The sequence below is a fragment of the Solanum stenotomum genome, chromosome 8 (genome assembly GCF_019186545.1).
Source record: "Solanum stenotomum isolate F172 chromosome 8, ASM1918654v1, whole genome shotgun sequence".
Classification (NCBI taxonomy): Eukaryota; Viridiplantae; Streptophyta; class Magnoliopsida; order Solanales; family Solanaceae; genus Solanum; species Solanum stenotomum.
In genome coordinates, this window is record NC_064289.1 from 56,523,192 (window position 1) to 56,550,998 (window position 27,807).

Sequence of the window (27,807 nt, forward strand, 5' to 3'; positions counted from 1 at the left end):
TATCATGATCTGATACAAAAATATCAAAAAGATGAAACAACCTGAAATCTTGTAAAAGTTAGAGATACATTACATTATAAATCCTCTCTAATGTATCATTTGTAAAAGATGTTATTTCCCCATTTTTGCACTTTCAAGAACCAAATAGAATTCTAGCTTCTTTCAAAAAGTATAATGTAGGTAGTTGTCGTGCCTCAACAAGCTAACTATTGATATATTTTGCAATGTTAGAAGTCATCATGCTCCCTTTGTTCACTGTTGCAATTGTACAAGATACATTAAAAGTTTGCTACTGTTTCATGTATCATTCCAAAAAAAACCAATGCAAGATACATTATTACAACTAATCTCAACATACCATATTGTCCTCAACATTTTACATGTTTCAGATACAGAATAACTACATGATATATTTCATACCAATGTACCATAATTACACACGCATCATCAATGATATATTTAAAAAACAAAGAAGTATTTCACATGTTTCTGATACTTTAGAATTACCACACAATGATACACAAATCTAAAAATCTAACACATATGATTTAACTTTTTTTTTTTTAGCAAACATGGAGTAGAAGATTAATTACTTCAAAATGTGTCAAGACTAACAAGATGGACAATATTATAGTCAGAATGACATCAAAAAAAGTATTGAGCAAAGGAAAAGTTCTCTTGACCAACTCATTCTTTAAAAACCTAGTTTAAAATATATCATAGCTTAAAAGTACCTCTAGGAAGTATCAACCCTAGACCATCATATCATTGTCTTTAACCCTAAAAGAGCATCCTTCAGTAAGTGTTGCGCGGCCACCAATTGGCTGGCATAACACTTGCTGGCAATTGGGGCATGCAACCACGGTTTGCAAGTGGCTGAAAATTGTTGTTATTTGGAACCAGCCTTGACATTTGACATCTAGAAAAGTAGAATTAGGTGATTGGACCAAACACATAAGCTTGTGTTTTTGCTTCTCAAGCTCAGTAGGAGGGTGAAGCAAGTCAGTGTCATTTGAAATCTTTGGAATACACATATTGTCTTGAAGCTTTTGTACGATAACAGATGCAACCTATTTATGTATAATGTAGTAACTAACGTTGTATCATGAATAATATCAGGACTTATGTATCAAAAAATCAAAAATACTAATTCACAATACAAAACAACTAATCCAGTACAAAGATGAGCGCTACTTTATTTAGCGAGTATCTTTTTCTCAACTTCGACACGTACAATTCTACCAGATTTAGCATCAAAATAATGTATCTCTCCAGCCATCTTGTCTGTTGTTTCAATGGCGGATTTGAGATTCGATTCAGTAGTGATGGCGGATATGAGATTTACAAAAGAAACCGTTTGTCCAACAACTATTCCATCACTATTACATCGTTCATAACTCAGATCACTCACTTAAAATTCTAAAAATCTTTTTTTTTTTTTTGATAAAGTCATCATGGATCGTCTAATTTGGATCTGTTATGATTTGGGATAGATGGATGAGAAGAAACTTTGAATTTTGAATTCTCTAAATCTATTAGGGATTGGAATAGATTGATATTAATCTCTTTTGCGTGATTTGTGGACTGATAATTAATTTTACATTTAGATTCCTTTTTAAGCGCAACAATCAAGTTATTTAATGTATCGGACGCTATGTATTCGGATGCTACAATTTTTAAGGGATTTTTGTAAGATAGAAAAGAATAGGGATAAAATGTAATTTAGATTTTACACTATAGGATTTATGTAAGTTATACTAATATGACAAAACATCTATAAGAAATAGAACTTTCCTCCGAGACAATTGGTCAATTGAAACTTAAATAACTAAAATACCCTTCAAAATGCCAAGCAGGCATGTTGATACCAACATTTCCACTGGCTCTTCTAATATAGTAGATATAGAATATCATTTTTTTTTGTGAGTTTTACATTCGAATAATAAGTTATTTATCTTCCCCACTTGAACTATCATCGTTTCAATTTGAAACACAAGTTATTCACAAACAACTAAGACTTATGGGTTTCGAGGAGTGAACGTAATTTTATAGTAAGTGGCCTATATGTCAATAAATGTGTAAAAATTAGGTGATTTTTCAATCCGCCTAATAAAGTCGTATTGCAAAGGGTATTTTATTTTTATGAGACCTCCAAGAGTTTCAGATTTCTCATGCTAGAATATTTTGATAAAATTAAATTTCAATGACTCAAATCGATTTTACAAATATATAAAAGGAATTTCTTCACTCGGCTTATTTTTTGATATGGAGTATCTTGTGGAATTTGTTAGAATAGGTAATGACCCTTGAAGAAAATTGGATCGCAAATTAATAGTGTTTTATTAGAGATAGATTAAAATATCTCAACCTTTGAGGATGGTTTGTGAATATTAAAAAATCTAATTCCTTCCCTTTAAACGCGACCACTTAGAAGATGGTTTGCGGATTAATTATTATGACTTATAGTACTTTTTACGTAGTTTTTAAATATATAAATTTTATTTTAACAATTTAAAGACTTCATGCCTGAATTTATGATAAAAATTAAATGATTTGGCTCTTGAAAATTCAAACTATACATTATAAATTGAGTTAGAGGGAGTATGCTTCGTAAGATTGTTTTTGCAAAGAATAATTAAACACATTTCTCTAGTCCCAAGAAGAAAAACAAAATAAATTGCAAAGCAACAGGAAACATATTTTTATCAAATTTGCAAATTTGGCAGCTATCAGAGAAAATGTGGTCATTCTCAAGTCAAATTTTGAGTTGTTTCAGTCAAGGACTCAGTCAAAAGTGGCCAAAATAGTTTTGTTATCAGACATCGGTCATGACCGCTTTTAATGTATGATACCGACATGTTTGGTTCTCAATTCTCATCTCTACAATAGTGGATCATATCCATCAATTCTCAGTCATAGACGTTACCATGATTCGTAGTGTCTTTGTTACAAATTTGGGTTGTTTGTTTTTGTCTTTTAGAAAATGTTGTCATTTTTCAATCTGTCTTAGCTGTGTTGAGAAGGGTGTTTTATTTTGTTGGGATCTACTAGTTGTGATGTCTCATGATGTGGAACTTTTGAAAAATGAATAAAGAAAATTATGAGATAATGGTCAACAATATATGTGAATATCACCCTTTTTTTTTGTGAGTTTTACATTCGAATAATAAGTTATGTATTTTCCCTACTTGAACTATCGTCATCTCAATTTGAATGAAATGTGTAAAAATTAGGTGATTTTTCAATCTGCCTAATAAAGTCATATTGCAAAGGCTTTCTCATGCTCGAATATTCTGATAAAATTAAATTTTAATGACTCTCAAATCGAGTTTACAAATATATAAAAGGAATTTCTTAATAGTGTTTTAGTTGAGATAGACTAAGCTATGTCAACCTCCGAGGATGGTTTTTGAATATTAAAAACTCTAATTCTTCACTTTAAACGCGACCACTTAGAAGATGGTTTGTGGATCAATTATTATGACTTATAGTATTTTTTATGTAGTTTTTAAATATATAAATTTTATTTAAAAAATTTAAAGACTGCATGCGTGAATTTACGATAAAAATTAAAGGATGGCTCTTGAAAATTCAAACAATGCATAGAGGGAGTAAGCTACATAAGATTGTTTCCGCAAAGAATAATAAAATACATTTCTCTAGTCCAAAGAAGAAAATTAAAATAAATTGATGATCAACGAGAAACACCTTTCCTTCAAATTTGCAAATTTAGTTGCTATCAGAGAAAATATAGTCATTCTCAAGTCAAATTTTGAGTTGTTTCAGTCAAGGACTTAGTCAAAGTAGCCAAAATAGTTTTGTTATTCGACATCGGTCATGACCACTTTTAATGTATGATACAAACACGTCTGGTTCTCAATTCTTATCTCTAAAGTAGTGGATTATATCCAATAATTTTCAGTTTTAGATCAATAAAACTCTAGGCTACATTATCTCTAATTCATGTAGTAGATGTCAAGAGTTGATTTTTCATATAATCACTCAACTATTCGGAAAGTCACTTTTCTTTGGTTTGTTACATAAAAATTACTTAATTATTGTCATTTCACGTATAAAGTCACTTAATCAATTCAAGTTATATTTTCGTTAGATAATGATGGTGTGAAATTATTTTCAAGCTCTTTTAAAAAATGAAAAGCCAACAATTCTCCATCATCCAATGACTTAGTCAAAGTGGCCAAAATAGTTTTGTTGTTACATATTAATACAGACATGTTTGGTTCTCATTTTCATCTTTAAAGTAATGGACTATATCCAACAATTCTACGTCTTAAGCATATAAATTTCTAGGTTACATTATCTTTAATTTGACTAGTGAGAATTTATATGGCGGGTGTCAAGTATTGACTTCTCATATTATCATCAATTATTCAAATAGTCGTTTTTTCTGTTCTTTGTTTTGTGACAGAAAAATCACTCAATTATTGTCATTTTTCTATATAAAGTCATTCAATCAATTTAAATGATATATTCAAATTAAATTTGAATATCACTTTTTTGCGAGTTTTACATTCGAATAATAAGTTATTTATTTTCCCTACTTGAACTATTGTTGTCTCAATTTGAAACACAGATTATTCACAAACAACTGAGACTTATGGTTTTGAGGAGTGAGTGTAATTTTATGGTAAGTGGCCAATCTATCAATGAAATGTGTAAAAATTAGGTGATTTTTCAATCTACCAAATAAAGTCGTGTTGCAAAGGGTATTTTATTTTTATGAGACTTCCAAGAGTTTCACATTTTTCATGCTCGAATATTTTGATAAAATTAAATTTCAATGACTCTCAAATCGATTTTCCAAATAAAAGAATTTCTTCACTGAGATTATATTTTGATATGATGAAGTATCTTGTGGAATTTGTCGGAATAGGTAATGACCCTTGATGAAAACTAGATATTAATAGTTTTTTAATTAGAGAAAGATTAAGATATTTCAACCTCCGAAGATGGTTTCTGGATATTAAAAACTCCAATTCTTTCACTTCACACGCGATCACTCCGAAGATGGTTTGCGGATAAATTATTGTAACTTATAGTACTTTTTCTGTAGTTTCAAAATATATAAATTTTATTTTAAATTTTCTAAAGACTTCCCTGATTTTTTGGTGAAAATTAAACTATTTGGTTCTTTAAAATCCAGACCATGCATTACAAATTGAGATAGAGGGAGTAATCTTCATATGATTGTTTTCGCAAATAGTAATTAAACACATATCTCTGGTCCCAAAAAGAACAGGAAACGCGTTTTCTTTAAATTTGCAAATTTGGTTGCTATTAGAGAAAATGTGGTCATTCTCAAGTCAAATTTTGATTTTGTTTTGAGTTACACATTTAATTCAGCAAAGGACTTAGTCAAAGTGGCCAAAATAGTTCTGTTATGACACATTGATCATGACCACTTTTAATGTATGATACAGACATGTCTGGTTTTCAATTGTTATCTCTAATGTACTGGACCATATCCAATAATTTTCAGGACTAGGCATGCTCCATTTTAGACATCTGATATTAATCTTAGCCATGAATCTCTCAACCTGGTAAGGAATATTTTCCCACTGATGCAAGAATTGTTCTTGGTTTGATGGATAACCTGATTACATTTACTGCTAACACAAACATGAATTTGTAGTTGAGGCATATTAGCTATATCTTCTTGATTTTGTGGTTCCTACTCTTGAATCTCTCCTTCTTTATGTTGAGTCATAGCAGCAGTTCGACACAATAACCATTTCTGCTGCATCATCAAAGCTTCGTGTTGTAACAGTTGTTTGTAATTGAGTCATATTGGTAACCTGTTGTAACATGAGAACACCATAGTCATGGTAATGAGCCATAGCAGCCATTTCGTGCACCATTTGTTCCAGAGTTGGTTGAGCTATTAAATGCATCGTGTGAATTATCAGCTACCTTGAATAGATTAGACGGAACTACGGAACTTCCCTGTTGTTAGGGTCATTTTACAATATTCTGTCTTGCCAGTGCTGTTTCAAACTAACTAGTATACCCCCTTGTATCTGGAAATAGAACACACAAATGTTTCAAACTAACATTATTGCAATTGGCAAAGGAAAGTTTCAAAGTGCTATGAGCACAACAAGGAGCATTATTGATGAATTCAAATGACAAAAACAGTTTACTTTGAGTAAGCCTGTTTGTATAATAAAAGGCTGAGCGAAGGGCCGGACCACAAGGGTGTATTGTATGCAACCTCACTGTTTCCACAACAACCTTATCACAAAAAAATAAAACTTGGCCTCTCCCACCATAATAACTAGATTTGGGGTGTGAGTTAACCAGTGACCAAAATAGTTCTGTTATTACACATTGGTCATGACCACTTTTGTCTGGTTTTCAATTCTTATCTCTAAAGTAGTGGACCATATCCAATAATTTTCAGGACTAGGCATGCTCCATCTTAGACATTTGATATTAATCTTTCCATTGATGCAAGAATTGTTCTTTAGGAAATTGAACAGAGAGCAACATCTTGATTTGATGGATAACCTGATTACATTTACTGCTAGCACAAATATGAACTTGTAGTTGTAGTTGAGGCACATCAGCTATGTCTTCTTGATTTTGTGCTTCCTGTCCTTGAATCTCTCCTTCATTATGTTTGTATAATTAAAGGCTAAGTGAAGGGCCGGACCACAAGGGTGTATTGCAATTTTGTATGCAACCTCACTCTACATCTCTGCAAGAAACTGTTTCTACGACAACCTTATCACAAAAAGTAAAACTTGGCCTCTCCCACCATAATAACTAGCTTTGGGGTGTGAGTTAACTAGTTACGCCCTTAGTTGCACGGACTCTTCACTTTTGATGCCGCACCCGTCTCGGATTCTCCAAAAATACACTACTTTTGGAGAATCTGACACGCACCCGTTAGCACTTTTGAAGAGTCCGAGCAACATAGGTTACGCCCAAGGTTGTTACATATTCTTCTTTGTTAGTGCTCTTTCTTATATCACACGCTAAATATCTTCCTCCATTAATTCAGCTCTCTTAGATTCTTTGAGGTGAGTATTATTGATCCGAGAAATGCATACACATCATTCAATACACACAACATTTATTGTATATCATCAAAATTCATAATATTACATTTTCCCAGGTTAAGAAAAGCTAATAAAACTAAAAATCAAATCCAACAATCATAAGCTGCAACATAGGAAGAACCAAATCCATTACTCCAACAGGCACCTGAAAATCTGAAAAAATAAGAAAGTGAGTCACACAACTATAAATTTTTAGCCTTTGTTATCACAGCTTCCAACTGATTACTTGCAATTCGTATCAAGCGTTAATACGTATTTGTTGATAACAAAAAGCATAAAACCTAATATATTAGTTGTTAGAATAAACTAAAAAAGATTAGTGTAGAGCTTAGCTTGAAAACCTGAAGTTCTGAAATCAAACTTGTCTAGAAGCGATTATTTCTTCCTCTGTAATTCCCTTGACCTCGCTGCTTCTTTCTCCTTCGTATGATAATTTTGTGTTCCAGTTCTTCAATGATTCTTGCAAGCCATCTTAGATTTCCAGTTGAGATCAAGAAATATATTATGGATAAGCCAATGCATAGTCCACTGCCATAGCCCATCAGAGCTGCTTTCCAAAAATCATTGAAAAATTCAGAATTTCTTTCTTGATCTTCTAGCGCAGACACTGTATAGTTTGTCTCTGACACAGGATCATTGCCACAACCTTTTGAAACGGGGAATCCACGTAATCCATCATTACCATCAAATGAACTGTTCTCAAAGGTATGAAATTGGGGTCCTTGAGGGATGCATCCTTGGAGATAATTGTGGGAGAGATTTAAGAATTCAAGAGACGTAAGAGAAGCAAGTTGTTGTGGTATCTCTCCCGAAAGCTGGTTAAACGAAAGGTCTAAGGACTCCACTACAGATAAATTTCCAAGTGATAGTGGTATATGACCTTTCAATCCATTATGAGACATATTCAATACCCGAAGAGCTATGAGATCTCCTAGAACACTAGGAATACGTCCTTCAAATTTATTGTTTGAAAGATCAATAACTGTGTACAAAGACAAAATTTTCACAACTTCAAGCTTCAATCCCTTTGTTACAACAACCACCGAGTCTTGGTAGTAGAATCCACCTCCTTTATAATTTGGTAACTTTATTGTTTGATCAATAGTCATCATGCCTTTCAAATGTTGAAACAGACTCGTTGGTAAGTCTTTCGAGAAGGCATTGTTAGAGAGATCCATGATTCGAAGATCAGGAAACATGATTTCAGCACCTGAAGATCTTATGGGTCCATGCAATTTATTCGATGTCAATCTTAAAACTCTCAGCTCTGGCAAAGTTCCCAACCACATGGGGAATGTGTCATTGAGATGATTATCTCCTAGGTCAAGAACTTGCAGCTTTTTGCAATTGGCCAAAGATCGAGGGATTTCACCCTCTAGTTCATTGCCATGCAAGTTGAGACTTATAAGTGAACTTCCAATGCTAAAATTTGTTGGAAGAGTCCCTGTAAGTTTGTTATTCTGCATATCAAAAACCTGGAGGCTACTAATATTGCCAAAACATTGTGGAATTGCTCCCTCCAGATTGTTTCTGCCCAAATCTAGAATTTGTAGTGATGTTAAATTGGAAATAGATGAAGGGATCTCTCCGCTGAGATTATTATGTGACATCATCAAAACCTGGAGGCTTCTGATATTACCCAAACATTGTGGAACTTTTCCCTTCAAATTGTTTCTCGACATATACAACACTTCCAGTGATGTCAAATTGCACACAAATGAAGGAATTTCCCCAATGAGATTGTTATCATTGAGAATCATATTTTCCGGATTTCTCAAATTGCCAAATGAAGCAGGAATAGATCCATTAAGAGAGTTATTACCCAAATATAGATAAGTAAGAGACCTTAGGTAACCTATCTCTAGAGGAATAGAGCCAGAAAAGTGATTATCAAAAAGATCCAAAACAGACAAGTTGCTCAAATTCCCCAATGAAGCAGGAATAGAGCCAGAAAAGTGATTATCAAAAAGATCCAAAACAGACAAGTTGCTCAAATTCCCCAATGAAGCAGGAATAGAGCCATTAAGCGAGTTACTACTCAATTCTAGCTCAGTAAGAGACCTTAGGTAACCTATCTCTCGAGGAATAGAGCCAGAAAAGTGATTATTAAAAAGATACAAAAAAGACAAGTTGTTCAAATTCCCCAATGAAGCTGGAATGGAACCAGTAAGAAAGTTCCTACCCAAAGACAGCTTAGTAAGAGACCTTAGGTAACCTATTTCTTCAGGAATAGAACCATTTAAATGGTTTTTAGATATACGGAGGATCTGAAGCTTGGCTAGTGAACCGATTTGTTCTGGGATTGTTCCTGAAAACTGATTGATGTTCAAGTTAAGAAAGACGAGATTAGTGAGATTACCAATCTCAAGTGGAATGGTGCCAGAGAAATTGTTCTTGCTAAGATCAAGATTTTCAAGAAAAGGGAGGGAAGAAAACGGAAAAGCATAGAGTGTACCAATGACACTAGAATTTGTAATATTCAACGTGTTTACCCTCCCATTAAAGCATATAACTCCATACCAGTCCGTGCATGCATTAAAACTTGGCGTCCATGAAGCAAATAAGGAATTATTCTGGTTCTTGAAAGTTGCTTTCCATTTCAAGAGGACAGTTGCTTCATCAGTGGAAGCAAAAGTAACTGTAAAGAGGTACAAAAGAGTGAAAAACTGAAGCGAAGAGAATGTTTTGCTAGAAACCATCATCATATTTTGAGTTTTATTGTTTCGGATTCATAGGATTTGATATTGTACGTAACTTATACTAGTTAAAGACCAACAGGAAACGCGTTTTTTCCAAATTTGCTAATTTGGCTGCTATCGGAGAAAAAAATGTTGTCATTCTCTTGTCAAATTTTGGATTGTTTTGTGTTGGAGGTCTAATTCAGGCAAGGACTTAATCAAAGTGGCCAAAATAGTTTTTGTTATCACAAATTGATTATGACCACTATTAGTGTATGATACAGACATGTCTGATTCTCAATTCTCATCTCTACAGTAGTGGATCATATCCAACAATTCTCAATCTTAGACGTTACGATGATTTGTTATGTCTTTGTTGCAAATTTGGGTTGTTTTGTTTTTGTCTTTGAGAAAATGTTGTCATTTTTCAATTTGTCTTAGGCGTGTTGAGAAGGGTGTTATATTTTTATTGGACCTGCTAGATATTGATGTCTGATGATGTGGAACTTTTGAAAAAAGAATAGCCAAATAAATGAAAGAGCAAAGAAAATTAAGAGATAATGTATGGTCAAAACTATATTTGAACTAGATGAAGAACGCCCGTGCTGCACATGGCCTAACAATTTCAATTATGATATACTCTCCTTATTCATTTTTACACTTTCATTATTTTAAAAATAGATTTTTATTTTTATTTGTCACTTGTAATATATCAAGAAAAGAAAATTATTATTTTTCATTACTAACGTTAGCATTAATTATTTATTCTCCAACTCATTTTTCAAGATTTAATATTAAACATTACGTAGTTAATATGGATAGAACAGCAAAATAGTCATGTCAATTATTACTTTTTAATAGACATGAAATTTATTTATGTTTCGACTACTACTGTTGTTCATAATATAATGGGGAAAATGCATAAGTACCCCCCCCCCCTCCCAACGTATGCCCGAAATTTTAGACACTTATACTATACTAAGGTCCTATTACCCCCACCCCTCCAAACTTATGTTATAAATAATTTTCTACCTCTTTTCGGCCTACGTGGCACTATCTTCTGGGCCTAGCGCGTGTTGACAATTTTTTCAAGCTATCTGGTTGATAGTGCCACGTAGGTCGAAAAGGGATAGAAAATTATTTATAAAATAAGTTCGGGGGGGGGGGGTAATAGGACCTTGCTATAATATAAGTGTGTCTCTGGGATTTCGGGCATAGGTTGGGGGTACTTTTGCATTTTACCATTATAATGTTTAGGAATAATACATATATTGGACCTTAAACTTGGCTTCAAATTTTAACTTTGACCTCCAACTTTCATAGTGCACAAACAAGCACTTTAACTATCCAACCTTTTAATAAATAAACACGCAATTTTTGGAGCCAAGAGCGTGAAATGCAAATGCTGCCATGTGTATTAGTGAGCCACTCAATGGCTGCCAACTAATTAAACACTTTACACGTGCATTTTTGAACTAAAAAAAAAAATTAATTAATTAAGGGTATAGTTGTCATTTCAGCATTTTTTTTTTACTGTTGTAGGCCTCAAAAATCACTCCTACTCGCGCAAAAAATGTGCACATCACGCGTTTTCCCAGGTAAGACACGCGTGTTTATTTATTAAAAGGTTGGATAGTTAAAGTGTCTGTTTGTGCACTATGAAAGTTGGAGGTCAAAGTTAAAATTTGAAGCCAAGTTTAAGGTCCAATATATGTATTATCCCTAATGTTTTCATTTTATATCTATTAAATCCAATTTTATTGTATTCATACTATTAAATCCAATATTATTTTTTCTTATTGAAATTTTATGTTGCACTCTTGTATATATTAATTTAATTTCAGACTATATCATACAATTTTTTTTAGAGAAAAGTATTAAAGAAACTCATAAATTTGATGCGAATTATTAGTTTCATTCCTGAACTACTGACAACCTTAAAATAACTCGAACTAAATACGAATGTTTAATTATGTAATTAATGTAATTTGTCTTATAAAACTAAAAAGTCAAATTCACAATTCAAATGTATTATACTAATAAATATGGATTTAATTTAATGTTGCAAGTTACGTTTAAAAAAAATTGCTAATAAATCTAGTAAGTACATTAAGTATCAATATAAATCTTACGTTATAAATGATAATAACCAAACAAAAATTTAATTTCTTCCCAATATAACAAAAATGATTTTTAGCGGCAATAAATATAAACATTAACAAAGAGTGCTAAAGCATTTACCGACATTAGTTAATTGTCATTACATTCAATTTTACTATAGACTTTAGGGACACTTACAAAGAGAGCTAATTGTCATTAAAAGTACATGTTTAACGACAATCAAGCTATTACAGCTAAAAAATATTTTTAATATAATGTCCATATGTTAATGTTAATAAATAATACATATAACTAAACAATGTTTAGATAAATAAATAATGGTAAGTTAAAAAATATAAAGGAAAGAAATGATAATATATGTTGAGGAAAGAAATTGTCCAAAGAGTGAGGTTGGGCCCACACGAAGGGTAGCTTTTTCATAATGGCAAAAACGTCTACACAGACAAAATATAACAAAACATCTATAAGAAATTGAACTTTCCGCCGAGACAATTGGTCAATTGAAACTTAAATAACAAAAATACCCTTCAAAACGCCAAGCAGGCATGTTGATACCAACATTTCCACTGGCTCTTCTAATATAGTAGATATAGAATATCATTTATTTTTTGCGAGTTTTACATTCGAATAATAAGTTATTTATTTTCCCTACTTGAACTATCAAACACAAATTATTCACAAACAACTGAGATTTATGGATTTCGAGGTGTGAGCATAATTTTATAGTAAGTGGCATATCTGTCAATGAAATGTGTAAAAATTAGGTGATTTTTCAATCCGCCTAATAAAGTCGTATTGCAAAGGGTATTTTATTTTTATGAGACCTCCAAGAGTTTTAAATTTTGCATGCTCGAATATTTTGATAAAATTAAATTTCAATGACTCAAATCGATTTTACAAATATATAAAAGGAATTTCTTCACTCGGATTATTTTTTGATATGAAGTATCTTGTGGAATTTGTTAGAATAGGTAATGGCCCTTGAAGAAAATTGGATCGCAAATTAATAGTGTTTTATTACAGATAGATTAAGATATCTTAACCTTTGAGGATGGTTTGTGAATTTTAAAAAATCTAATTCTTTCCCTTTAAACGCAACCACTTAGAAGATGGTTTGAGGATTAATTATTATGACTTATAGTACTTTTTACGTAGTTTTTAAATATATAAGTTTTATTTTAACAATTAAAGACTTCATGCCTGAATTTACGATAAAAATTAAAGGATTTGGCTCTTGAAAATTCAAACTATACATTATAAATTGAGATAGAGGGAGTAAGCTTCGTAAGATTATTTTCGCAAAGAATAATTAAACACATTTCTCTAGTCCCAAGAAGAAAAACAAAATAAATTGCAAATCAACAGGAAACATGTNAGCTTCGTAAGATTATTTTCACAAAGAATAATTAAACACATTTCTCTAGTCCCAAGAAGAAAAACAAAATAAATTGCAAATCAACAGGAAACATGTTTTTATCAAATTTGCAAATTTGGCAGCTATCAGAGAAAATGTGGTCATTCTCAAGTCAAATTTTGAGTTGTTTCCGTCAAGGACTTAGTTAAAAGTGGCCAAAATAGTTTTGTTATCAGATATCGGTCATGACCACTTTTAATGTATGATACAGACATGTCTGGTTCTCAATTCTCATCTCTACAATTGTGGATCATATCCACCAATTCTCAATCTTAGACGTTACCATGATTCGTAGTATATTTGTTACAAATTTGGGTTGTTTGTTTTTGTCTTTTAGAAAATGTTGTCATTTTTCAATTTGTCTTAGCCGTGCTGAGAAGGGTGTTTTATTTTGTTAGGATCTGCTAGATGTTAATGTCTCATGATGTGGAACTTTTGAAAAATGAATAATGAAAATTATGAGATAATGGTCAAAAATATATGTGAATATCACTTTTTTTTGCCAGTTTTACATTCGAATAATAAGTTATGTATTTTCCCTACTTGAACTATCGTCATCTCAATTTGAATGAAATGTGTAAAAATTAGGTGATTTTTCAATCTGCCCAATAAAGTCATCTTGCAAAGGGTATTTTATTTTTATGAGATCTCCAAAAGTTTAAACTTTCTCATGCTTGAATATTTTGACAAAATTAAATTTTAATGACTCTCCAATTGAGTTTACAAATATATAAAAGGAATTTCTTAATAGTGTTTTATTTGAGATAGATTAAGCTATGTCAACCTCCGAGGATGGTTTTTGAATATTAAAAACTCTAATTCTTCACTTTAAACGCGATCACTTAGAAGATTGTTTGTGGATCAATTATTATGACTTATAGTATTTTTTATGTAGTTTTTAAATATATAAATTTTATTTTAAAAATTTAAAGATTGCATGCTTGAATTTACGATAAAAATTAAAGGATGGTTCTTGAAAATTCAAACAATGCATAGAGGGAGTAAGCTACATAAGATTGTTTCCGCAAAGAATAATTAAACACATTTCTCTAGTCCCAAGAAGAAAAACAAAATAAATTAAAGATCAACAAGAAACGCGTTTTCTTCAAATTTTGCAAATTTGGCTGCTATCAGAGAAAATATAGTCATTCTCAAGTCAAATTTTGAGTTGTTTCGGTCAAGGACTTAGTCAAAGTGGCCAAAATAGTTTTGTTATTTGACATCGGTCATGACATGACCACTTTTAACGTATGATACAAACATGTCTGGTTATCAATTCTTATCTCTAAAGTAGTGGATCATATCCAATAATTTTTAGTTTTAGATCTATAAAACTCTTGGTTACATTATCTCTAATTCATGTAGTAGATGTCAAGTGTTGATTTTTCACATAATCACTCAACTATTCAGAAAGTCACTTTTCTTTGTTTTGTAACAGAAAAATTATTTAATTGTTGTCATTTAACTTAAAAAGTCACTTCATCAATTCAAGTTATAATTTCGGTAGATAATGATAGTGTGAATTATTTTCAAGCTCTTTTAAAAAATAAAAAGCCAACAATTCTCCGTCAGCCAAGGACATAGTCAAAGTGGCCAAAATAGTTTTGTTATGAGACATTGGTCATGATCACTTTTAATGTATGATACAAACCTGTCTGATTATTAATTCCTATCTCTAAAGTAGTGGATCATATCCAATAATTTTCAATTTTAGATCTATAAAACTCTTGGTTACATTATCTCTAATTCAAGTAGTAGATGTCAAGAGTTGATTTTTCACATAATCACTCAACTATTCAGAAATTCACTTTTCTTTGTTTTGTAGCAGAAAAATTATTTAATTGTTGTCACTTCACGTAAAAAGTCACTTAATCAATTCAAGTTATATTTTCGGTAGATAATGATGGTGTGGAATTATTTTCAAGCTCTTTTAAAAAATGAAAAGCCAACAATTCTCCGTCAGCCAAGGACTTAGTCAAAGTGGCCAAAATCGTTTTGTTATGAGACATCGGTCATGATCACTTTTAATGTATGATACAAACATGTCTGATTATCAATTCTTATCTCTAAAGTAGTGTATCATATCCAATAATATTTAGTTATAGATCAATAAAACTCTTGGCTACATTATCTCTAATTCATGTAGTAGATGTCAAGAGTTGATTTTTCACATAATCACTCAACTATTCGAAAAGTCACTTTTCTTTGTTTTGTTACATAAGAATTACTTAATTATTGTCATTTCACATATAAAATCACTTAATCAATTCAAGTTATATTTTCATTAGATAATGATGGTGTGGAATTATTTTCAAGCTTTTTAAAAAATGAAAAGCCAACAATTCTCCTTCAGCCTATGACTTAGTCAAAGTGGCCATAAGAATTTTGTTATTACATATTAATACAGACATGTCTGGTTCTCTTTTTCATCTTTAAAGTAATGGACTATAGCCAACAATTCTACGTTTTAAAGCCAATAAATATGGTATCATGATATGGAATCATGAGATGAAATTGAAGTTTTGTTTGGACATGTAATATGGAATTTTTGTGTTGTATAGTTCCTCATAGACATAAAAATCCCATAAGTTGTAAAACTATTAAAATAGCCCGAATTGTTTATTCAATCTTATCAAATAAATAAAAATTTATAAAATTGCATAATAAATTATTACAAAGCTATTTGTTCTCCACTTAAGTAATTGTTTCATCCAACCTAACTTTCACTTCATCAATATATTGGAGTAAATGAAAAGAAAACCTTTCATAGGCTCTTCAAGATTTTTTGATTTAGTATAAATAATTTTGCATTTAAGCCTATCCAACCTAAATTGCATATCAATTTATTAGAGTAAATGAAGAGAAGATCTTTCACTCCATGTTCAAATAGATATAACTATAGTTGTAATAAATGCAAAATGGTACAAGTAATAAAATTAAGTGTTGGAGTAAATGAACAGAACAAACTTGTTACTCAACAATTGGTTGGTGTGAGTAAAAATGACTATATGTTGGTGAGATTTGAGAATAATAAGTTTTATGTCGGTGAGAATAATAAATTTTAAAAAGTAATGATGTGATTATAAATTTTGTTTACATATGAAATAAATGGTTAGTAGATATAAATGTGGGGTTGTTTTAACAAAATATTGAATCTATTTTTCCAAGCTCCAAAAGTCCATGGGGTTGTTTTAACAAAATATAAACTCGTGGATCAATTTTTGTATTAAAATATCTCAAATCGTGATATAGAATTCCCATATAATTTCATATCATGGTTTTTGGAGAATATGGAATCATGAGATGGAATCAACGTAAAATCGCATGTCCAAATGTTGATTCCATCTCACGATACCATATCATGATACGATATAGCATGACCAAACGCCTACTAAGTGTATGATACAAACATGTTTGGTTCTCCATTCTCATCTCTACATTAGTGGACCATATCCAACAATTCTCAGTCTTATACGTTACGATGATTCGTAATGTCTTCTCTCCATATGTTGCAAATTTGTGTTGTTCTGTTTTTTTCTTTGAGAAAATGTTGTCATTTGTCAATCTGTCTTAGCCGTGTTGAGAAGAGTGTTTTATTTTTATGGGACCTGCTAGATATTGATGTCTGGAACTTTTGAAAAATGAATAGCCAAATAAATGAAGAGCAAAGAAAATTAAGAGATAATGGTCAAAATTACATTTGAATGTCACTTTTTTTGCACATTTTGCTTTCGAATAATAAGTTATTTATTTTCCATACTTGAACCATCATCGTCTCAATTTGAAAGACAAATTATTCACAAACAACTGAGACTTATGGGTTTCGAGGAGTGAACGTAGTTTTATAGTAAGTGGCCTATCTGTCAATATAACGTGTAAAAATTAGGTAATTTTACGATCTGCCTATTAAAGTCGTATTGCAAAGGGTATTTTATTTTTATGAGACCTCCAAGACTTTCGAATTTCTCATGCTCGAATCTTTTGATAAAATTAAATTTCAATGACTCTTAAACCGATTTACAAATATATAAAATGAATTTCTTCACTAAGATTATTTTTTTATATGAAGTATCTTGTGGAATTTGTTAGAATAGGTAATGACCCTTGAANTAACTTTTCATATATATCACACTACCTTTACTTATGGTTCTTCACATGATATCACGTCAACAGGAAACGCGTTTTCTCCAAATTTGCTAATTTGTCTGCTGTCAGACAATTTTTTTTGTCATTCTCAAGTCAAATTTTGGGTTGTTTTGTGTTAGAGGTCTAATCAGCCAAGGACTTAATTAAAGTGGAGAAAATAGGTTTGTTATCGCACATTAATCATGACCACTTTTAGGGCCTGTTTGGCAATGCGATACGGTATCATGATATGGAATCATGAGATGAAATTGAAGTTTTGTTTGGACATGCAATATGGAATTTTTGTGTTGTATATTTTCTCATAAACATAAAAATCTCATAAGTTGTAAAACTATTAAAATAGCCCAAATTGTTTATTCAATCTTATCAAATAATTTTTTTTTTATAAAATTGCATAATAAATTATTACAAAGCTATTTGTTCCCCACTTAAGTAATTGTTTCATCCAACCTAACTTTCACTTCATCAATATATTGGAGTAAATGAAAAGAACACCTTTCATGGGCTCTTCAAGATTTTTTGATTGAGTATAAATAATTATGCATTTAAGCCTATCCAACCTAACTTTCATATCAATTTATTAGAGTAAATGAAGAGAAGATCTTCACTCCATGTTCAAATAGATATAACTATAGTTGTAATAAATGCAAAATAGTACAAGTAATAAAATTAAGTGTTGGAGTAAATGAACAGAACAAACTTGTTACTCAACAATTGGTTGGTGTGAGTGAAAGTGACTATATGTTGGTGAGATTTGAGAATAATAAATTTTATGTCGGTGAGAATAATATATTTTAAAAAGTAATGATGTGATTATAAATTTTGTTTACATATGAAAAAAATGGTTAGTAGATATAAATGTGGTGTTGTTTTAACAAAATATTGAATCTATTTTTCCAAGCTCCAAAAGTCCGTGGGGTTGTTTTAACAAAATATAAACTCGTGGATCAATTTTTATATTAAAATATCTCAAATCATGATATAGAATTCCCATATAATTTCATATCATGGTTTTTGGAGAATATGGAATCACATCTCATGATATGGAATCATGAGATGGAATCAGCGTAAAATCGCATGTCCAAATGTTGATTCCATCTCACGATACCATGTAATGGTACGGTATTGCATGACCAAACGCCTACTAAGTGTATGATACAGACATGTTTGGTTCCCCATTCTCATCTCTACATTTGTGGACCATATCCAACAATTCTCAGTCTTATACGTTACGATGATTCGTAATGTCTTCTCTCTATATGTTGCAAATTTGTGTTGTTTTGTTTTTTTCTTTGAGAAAATGTTGTCATTTTTCAATCTGTCTTAGCCGTGTTGAGAAGGGTGTTTTGTTTTTATGGGACCTGCTAGATATTGATGTCTGGAACTTTTGAAAAATGAATAGCCAAATAAATGAAGAGCAAAGAAAATTAAGAGATAATGGTCACAATTAAATTTGAATGTCACTTTTTTTGCGCATTTTGCTTTCGAATAATAAGTTTTTTATTTTCCATACTTGAACTATCATCGTCTCAATTTGAAACACAAATTATTCACAGACAACTGAGACTTATGGGTTTTGAGGAGTGAACATAGTTTTATAGTAAGTGGCCTATCTGTCAATATAACGTGTAAAAATTAGGTAATTTTACGATCTGCCTATTAAAGTCGTATTGCAAAGGGTATTTTATTTTTATGAGACCTCCAAGAGTTTCGAATTTCTCATGCTCGAATCTTTTGATAAAATTAAATTTCAATGACTCTTAAACCGATTTACAAATATATAAAAGGAATTTCTTCACTAAGATTATTTTTTTATATGAAGTATCTTGTGGAATTTTTTAGAATAGGTAATGACCCTTGAAGAAAATTGGATCGCAAATTAATAGTGTTTTATTAGAGATAGATTAAGATATCTCAACCATTGAGGATGGTTTGTGAATATTAAAAAATCTAATTCTTTCCCTTTAAATGCAACCACTCTGAAGATGGTTTGTGGATCAATTATTATGACTTATAGTAATTTTTACGTAGTTTTTAAATATATAAATTTTATTTTAAAATTTTAAAGACTTCATGCCTGAATTTACGATAAAAATTAAAGGATTTGACTCTTGAGAATTCAAGCCATGCATTATAAATTGAGATATAGGGGGTAAGCTTCATAAGATTGTTTTCACGAATAATAATTAAACACATTTCTCTAGTCCCGAGAAGAAAAACAAAATAAATTAAAGATCAACAGGAAACACGATTTCTTCAAATTTTGCAAATTTGGTTGCTATCAGAGAAAATATAGTCATTCTCAAGTCAAATTTTGAGTTGTTTCAGTCAAGGACTTAGTCAGAGTGGCCAAAATAGTTTTGTTATTAGACATCGGTCATGACATGACCACTTTTAACGTATGATACAAACATGTGTGGTTATCAATTCTTATCTCTAAAGTAGTGGATCATATCCAATAATTTTCAGTTTTAGATCTATAAAACTCTTGGTTACATTATCTCTAATTCGTGTAGTAGATGCCAATAGTTGATTTTTCACATAATCACTCAACTATTCAGAAAGCCACTTTTCTTTGTTTTGTAACAGAAAAATTATTTAATTGTTGTCATTTCACGTAAAAAGTCACTTAATCAATTGAAGTTATATTTTCGGTAGATAATGATGGTGTGGAATTATTTTCAAGCTCTTTTAAAAAATGAAAAGCCAACAATTCTCCGTCAGCCAAGGACTTAGTCAAAGTGGCCAAAATAGTTTTGTTATTAACACATTGATACGGTACACATGTCTGGTTCTCAATTTTCATCTTTCAAGTAGTAAATCATATCTAGCAATTCTGCGTCTTAAAACCAATATATTTTTGGACTACATTATCTTTAATAGTAAATGTCAAGAATTAACTTATCATATTATCACTCAACTATTTAAAAAGTCATTTTGTTGTTCTTTGTTTTATATCAGAAAAGTCATTTAATTATTGTTATTTTTACGTATAAAGTCATTCAACCAATTTAATTGATATATTCTATTAGTATATTGATGTTTGATGATGTGGAACTTTTTTCAAGCAAAACTTCTGGAAAAAAAAAAAAAGCCAAATCTATTTTGATAATTTAGCAAATAAATATCTTAACATTAGGTTCCTATTATTATTGATGATAATTCATGTCATAATTCGTAAAGTGTTCTCTCCAAATTTTGTGAACTAGGAAATTTGGCCGCGATTCGCGCAGTTATGAAATATATATGTAAATTTATTTTAAAAAATAATTATGATACAAAAAATAAAAAATCAATTATAGAAATAAGAAAAATGATAAAATCACAATACAAATATTTTTTTTAGAATTAGAGCTTAAGTGAATTACATTTTTATTATCAAATATTTTTCAAAAACAAAAGACTAATTTATTAAGAAAAAAATCCATATATTATGATGTTAATACATAAAATTCGGATAAACATATTTAAGTACTTGATTTTTTTTCTTATTTTTGTCAAATGATAAATTTACTATCCGATGAATCTTCCTTTAGTTCGGAAAAATAAATGATGAAACTAAAAATAGGAGGAAATAGAGATAAATATTTCTATTTCATTTCTTCTTCAATATTTAATCCTTTCTTTGTCCTTGTTTTTTCTCTTTTTATCATCATCTAAATAATTATTATTCTCTATTTTTCATTATCATCTAAATAAACCTCTACTGCTAATTTTTCGTATATATCTTATATTATTATGGTGATTCATTAGAAATAGTAGAAATGAACAAATTTAAATGGTTCTTCACCATAAGAAATACCTAATAATTCCGTATTTCAATACTTAATATGCATTTTTTTGAGCCATCAGTAATAAAATTTAAACGTCTATTAACGTAGTTAGTTGTGTTCTGACAAAGTTACAAATAACTAATTTGAGCCTAAATGAAAATGTAATTTAGTAAAATTAAAAAAATTTATAAGAACCTAAATTTTAAAAAATATAGAGAGAGAACATATGAAAAAGTAAGTAAAAAGAGAAAAATAACAACACAATTTTGTCAAGTCCTTAATCACAAAAATAAATATGATAAAAAATCATATAATCAATGCAATTATTTTTGAGCTTTTATTAGGCACCCCTTCTATCCATATCCAAGTGTCTTTTCATGAAGTCAAACTAAAGTACAAACTAAAGTATAAATCTGATACTATAACAATAATATCGAATATCACTATTTCAAATATGGAATAAAAATAATAATCTTGAGTAGGAATCTAATGAAAAAAATGACTTTATATAGACAAAATTGAAGAAATTAATATAATAAGGTATCTTAAATTTTGAAATTAAATAGTTGGGGGTTATGAATATAAAAATTTAAAGAAAAAAGAGTTAATAATATTAATTAAAGTAAAAGTTCAATTAGGTATAAGTTATGGAGATAAGAATTTTAAAATAAATAAAAGAAGGAAAAAATAAAATAATGAAGACCAAAAATAACTTATGAACTATTCAACATTTGTTGGGTGTTTAAGTTTTATTAGGAAAGCAAGCAAATCAACTTCTTCTCTTTTTGTACTACTCCATTGTGTTTAACAAAAGTGAAAGAGGAAAAAAAAATACAATAAAAAAATAGACAAATATCTTGAAATATTAAAGTAGTGAATATTGAGACTTTTAATTTTTTGTAACAAAGAATAATAATGAGTGTAAATAATTTTTCAGACATTTAAGTATAACAATAAATAGAGGAGTAATAGTTGAAATATTTATTTTTTGTACAATAATAAGTAAATAGAAAAATATGAAAAATTATGGAAAAAAGATAAATAGAATCTTTTGCCAAAGAGAGGTGCAACTTCATTTCTCTATGAGATTTTTAATTACAACAATATGTAATAGCTATTAGAAATGTATCATAGATAATATACTTTCAGGCATGGCAAAATTTTAGAATATTGAAATAAAAACAATACATTAATGAATCTTTAAAATATTGAAAGCATTCAAACTTTATACTAATATGATCATCTCTCTTAATGAATCTTTCAACATAATTAAACTTTCTTCTTCATTTTGATGATCTTGTACTAAATTAATGTGAACATCTCTTTGAAGAATATATCTGATCTTTATCAAAGTGAAGAACATATCATGTCACTATCTTTTCTATGATTTCTTATGGAAAAGATGAAGAATAATTTTATTTTTTTTAAAGAAAAAAAAACTACACTATTATAAAGAAAGAATGAGAAAAAAACTACACTAATAGAAAGAAAGAATGTGAAAAATGAAAAATGAATATTCAACATTTTCATGGATGATTGTAATTTATAGATTTGATAATCCATAAGAATAAGTTGAAGAGACATGTTATTTAAGTAGAGAATATGAATAGATGGAGGTTTTTTGTAACTCATTAGATTAAATTAGAATAGTAAATATGATTGTTTTTTTAATTTAATAAATAAAATATTTAATGAAAAGAATTAAGAAAAAAATATCAAAAAAGGAGAAAAAAGAATGGAGGCCATAGAGAGGTGCCACATACACCTTATCTGTGTTTCCCCTTTAACATTTATCAAGTAGCATTGATGGATTTCTCTGGCAGAAACCACATTCGTAGGCCGACAATTTTTCTGGATAGGTCGAACTATTGGAAGAAAATAGAAAAGGAAGACCGAGTGGGATCAAAGAAACTAGCGGGCTGATCACTAAATAGATACAAATAGGTGCAAATTCTGACATCACCAACTTCAATTCACCAAACCAAGGTTCATCTCGTGTAGTCATTGTGGACTTGTACAAGGATATTGAGTAGACGGTTGATGTATCAGACTCGACCCTATCTTTCGTAGCATGCATTCCCATCCGTGTCGCAACTGATTCGGTAAGCTACGTGTCCGGTGCACGGAGAACTGCCTTCGGTCCCCCAAACTTACTTACTCGTGGCAACCTTCCGGCCGCCCAACGACCTATAACGCTAGTCACTACTCCCACTGGGGCTAGGAAGTAAGCCCCACAACCCAAAGCGGCGAAGAACAAATAGAATGGTTGCCCCCCGTCCTTTCTTTCTATCAGTCTCACCCAGCAAGCCACCCCAACCCTATAGCCAAAAAAGGTAAGCGCCTAGTGCGGAGGGACAAAAGAGAGATGCTTTCTATCAGTCAAAAGCAGATATCGCCCCCCATGCTCCCACGGTCCGCTTACCGAGGAATAGAAAGGAAGGACCCGGGGCCAGTTCCTTACAGTCAAGTGGCTTTCCGCTCCTACATTAAGATTGAAAACGAAAGCTTGTCGTCAAAAAAAAGGTAATCAATCAGAAAAAAGAAAAAATATGGAAATAGTGAATCAAGATCTAGATGGATCCCTATCTTTATCTCTATCCACGGAGATACCTATCTATATGGAGAGAGATCTATCTATGAATCGGCCTAGACTATCCTCTATCCGGAGCGTTTGTCGGTAACCAAAGCCTCACTCTGATTATGTCGTGAGGCTGACGGAATCCAATCCATAAACCCGAAAATGAAACGTTGTTCGATTATACTAGATGTCTAGCACGGGCCCAACACTATCAAATTAAATTGTTGTTCTAACTAAAGAGTAAGCAATTTCACAACAACTTCTCATCAATAATTTTACATGCATTTTATGGAATTATAAGTAGTGAACGAATTTCACTAAAGAAAAGCAAATGATTAATGAAGAAGCATCAACATCTAATAAGAAAAATGTATATATACAAATAATTTTAAATAGTTGAGTCCTTTGCTTCAAATACAACACAAACATAGTCTAATTCAATATTTACAATAAGCTGGAGCTAGATTCCTAAGCTTAGTAGTCAATCCTCTGCATCCCAATAATTACAACGTAGAAGAGCTGGAGGTACCTAGAAAATCAAGCGAATACAAATCAACTAATAAACTTGGACTTGAAAGAACTGAAAAAAATATATATTACAAATTACCAGTAAAATGATGAACAAAAATTATATTTAAGTACAAAAAAAAACATATATGCATATAAGACCTTCAAATATCCATTTATACAAAAATAATAAATTACACATTCAGTTTTTCTTTGTCACTCTCTACACCTTTTTTATTTTAACGAAGGACTTCTAATGCATTTTGGCGGCTAGCTGTTTTCTAACGTTGACATAACTATGTCTTTTATCTCTTTATTACTAACAACTAACATCGCTATTTCACAGCATTATAGTTTTAAATATTTTCAAGTTATCACATTTCATAATGGTGTGATCTCCCCATAACAGTGTCTTCCTTCTCAATACTGAATAAGAGAAACACAAGATAATAAATATTTCAAAAATCACCTCTAGTGAGGAGAAGATAACTGTAGAATATTAACTTTTTTTCTTTGTTCTTTGTCTTATACTAACTGCCACTTATTTTTTTAAAAATTGACATCAAAATATTTCATTTAAGCTTCGGATTCATCAGTTCTGGATTATGAATTTGAACTAAAGAGCTATTCAGCTCATGAAGAAAATATAGCAAAGTAATTGATATTCATTTGACTTGTTACATTCTTGCCCTATTCACTTTCTCAAATACATGACATATGCTCCCAAGGTTTCTGATTATAATAACTTTGTTACATGCAAGGTAGTATATAACTATAAAAGAAAGTCTAGTGCAGATAAGAATTTCTTAAATTATAAGAGAGAATACACTTATTAAAGAGATATTAAATATTTGAATTCTTAGTCTTACCAAAAATCACAGAATTGACAATTCATGTTTTCATTGATTCTCTCTTCTTTTAAGATCACTTGGAATGAAAAATAATCAATTTTAGAATAGAAATTTTTTCAACAGCTATTTTACCAAATTTCAGAAGACTACAGTAGAACGGGATCCAGTACTAACAAAAACATGCTCACATGTTTAGTTCTCATATCCAAATTGGGATTCACACAACAAAGGGAAAAAATACACGTAATGAAAATGACACCATCTCATAAATCATAACAACACTATATACAAAGCATTTGAAATAGTGGCCTTTCATAATTATCAAGTGTCAGAATAAAATGAAAAATCAAATCCAAATAGATGTTAATATCTACTAAAATCGACTAATCTCATTTGGTTAGAGTCAAGAGTTAATTAAGGTAATCTAACAAAAAGAAGCATATTGACTTACCTGTAAATTGGTCACTGAGGCAGCAAAAACCTTAAATAAGTAGCACACATTTTCTCTAGGTCATCCTCCGTGGTATCGAATGATTGATCATGATCTTGATACTAAGTGAGACTGTTCCATTAATCTAAGAACCTAGTAATGTTTTGTTTCCAGTAACTAAAAAATCCAAAATAAGGAAGACACATAAAAACAGTCGTAAGGAAAGAAGAAAGTCTAAGTTGTATTATATTTCAAGGCTCAAGTTTATCAATTCAAAAGACAGGGAAACAAACAAATATTGAGTTTTTCCGACCAATTTGCACAAAAAAAAGACTAGAACAATGAAATAAATACATCTTGGCTTTCTTTACTCATCCAATGCCGCAACAAAGTCCTCAGTCCTGCTCAAACCCACCAAAGCAAAAATCAACTTTTGGCTTTTACCAAATTCAATTACAATACTAAGAAAGATACACTAAAAAGCCATTGTCTCTTATCAACGAAAACCATGAAGTACCAATATCATTCTCAACATAACCACAAAATATTTAGTTGATCAAAACAAAAAAACTCTCTCAAGTAGGTTAGCTGACACATTGATAGGCTCGTAAAGGGGATAAAGTTTACTATAATTTATTACGAAAAATGAGAAGTTCTTCCAACTATTAGTAATAACTACTATAAATCTAATATCACTCTCAACTCGACTTAGCATTAACTATACATAAGAGACCATTTAACATACTATTTTAATCACTATAATTCATACTTCTAAACAAATTAAAGATGGTGGATTTAAATAACTTGTTGAATTGTAAAATTTCTTTCTGAGAGTTTTGCTGTTCTAAAAAAGAATCAATCTAGACAAAGCTGAAAAATTCCAGACTACACATTATATATTTGTATATAGAGCCTAATAAAGATACTAAAGAAGCATGACAAAGGCGATAGCAAATATGCTAGGAGAAAGGAAATACAGAAAAACCTATTTAAAACATTGACAGGCCATTATTTAGAAACTCTAAACATCTCAGACGTTAGTGCTCATGGCTCCAAGAACCTCAAACTTCTTAGCAATGGATAGAAAATATATTTTTAATAAATATGTTGCACTATTAATAGCTTCTAACTGGACATAACAGGTGATTTCTCAGGTGCTTAATCTTAAATAGCTACATAACGTGCAAATTAAAGCTTGCATCTCAAATGATAAGAGCAAGAGATGATTTGGACAACTATACTAAGTTATGCCCTCTAGTAGGAAATTCTCTTTGCAGAAAATCTTCAGGTAGCAAGAGCTTGCGATAGTCAAACTGCCTAACCAGCTGATCGATTCAAGGTTGAACCCTATCTCTTTTCTTTGATTTTGATAGAGTTTGTGGATCCCGATGACTATCGGGGGTGAGAAATATTTACCCGACTGCAAATAATTTAAGAAATTAGCAGTTCCCTTAAGACAGGGCCATAATTTCATAAGTGTGTTTCAACGCTAAAAATCTTATGTACTGGACCTATCAAGCTTAAATGCTGCATCCGCTTTCATTCACAATATATATTTCATATCACACATATCAACTTATTTTCATCATATTTACACACTAATGTGACATTAGTTGAAGTAAACATGTCTTATTGAAGAGAAATAATTAAATTTTACCAGAGTCTCTTTGTCATTCTGTATAGCGATAACAGAGAAAGCAACCTCGGGTTTGATCTTGCTCTCCTCCTTCTCCGGTTTCAAACTTCTTAACAACTGATTAACCCAGAGATTGTTGTATAAACTCCCTCTGAGCTGCTCGCCAAAATACCTCTCTCCATTGTTAAAGATGCTAGCACTCACCCTCCCCAAACATACGCTTCTGTAGACAATCAAGACATCAAGCTTACAATATTATGACTTATCAATGAATTCAAATCAAGTAAATATACTCTAATCCCAAAAAACTGGAAAACTATAGCTAATCTCTAAGCAAGCAAGAAAAATATAGAATACATAAAGAAAATATAACTAATTAAATATATGGTTAGTGACCATATTCAAATAGCATGTTTGAAAAACTCAGCATGAAATTTTCATCACTGAACTATCTAATTGTGTTTCATTTTTTTCGTTATAAGATCATGAATTTAAATGTGTGTGCTCTAAAATATACCAAGTCAATCTCGTTTGCAACTACAAACGTGAACATATATTTTCTCATTAGACTATTTTAACCGGTTGTATATG

General features: G+C 30.7%; 3 protein-coding genes and 2 pseudogenes across 5 annotated transcripts in view; 1 reads left to right on the plus strand and 4 right to left on the minus strand.

Annotated features, from left to right (window-relative positions):
- LOC125872870 (vacuolar protein sorting-associated protein 2 homolog 3-like) overlaps positions 1-27,807 on the plus strand; it is a 377,001-nt pseudogene that overhangs the window by 61,863 nt on the left and 287,331 nt on the right.
- Positions 1-27,807, minus strand: part of LOC125872850 (receptor-like protein Cf-9 homolog) — a 345,297-nt gene that overhangs the window by 1,999 nt on the left and 315,491 nt on the right. The gene's annotated exons all lie outside the window — the stretch shown is intronic.
- On the minus strand, positions 566-1,052 carry LOC125872875 (40S ribosomal protein S27-3-like). The gene has a single exon (XM_049553670.1). It carries the CDS (start codon positions 1,032-1,034, stop codon positions 753-755), a length of 282 nt encoding a protein of 93 aa, XP_049409627.1. The 5' UTR covers positions 1,035-1,052; the 3' UTR covers positions 566-752.
- The window catches only part of LOC125872846 (receptor-like protein Cf-9 homolog), a 315,600-nt gene continuing 295,227 nt past the window's right edge, over positions 7,435-27,807 (minus strand). Inside the window, exon 5 of the mRNA XM_049553643.1 lies at positions 7,435-7,728. Coding sequence (XP_049409600.1) covers positions 7,448-7,728 — 281 coding nt within the window. The 3' untranslated portion in view covers positions 7,435-7,447. The remainder of the gene's footprint in view (positions 7,729-27,807) is intronic.
- Positions 8,463-9,787, minus strand: LOC125872863 (probable leucine-rich repeat receptor-like protein kinase At1g35710; annotated as a pseudogene).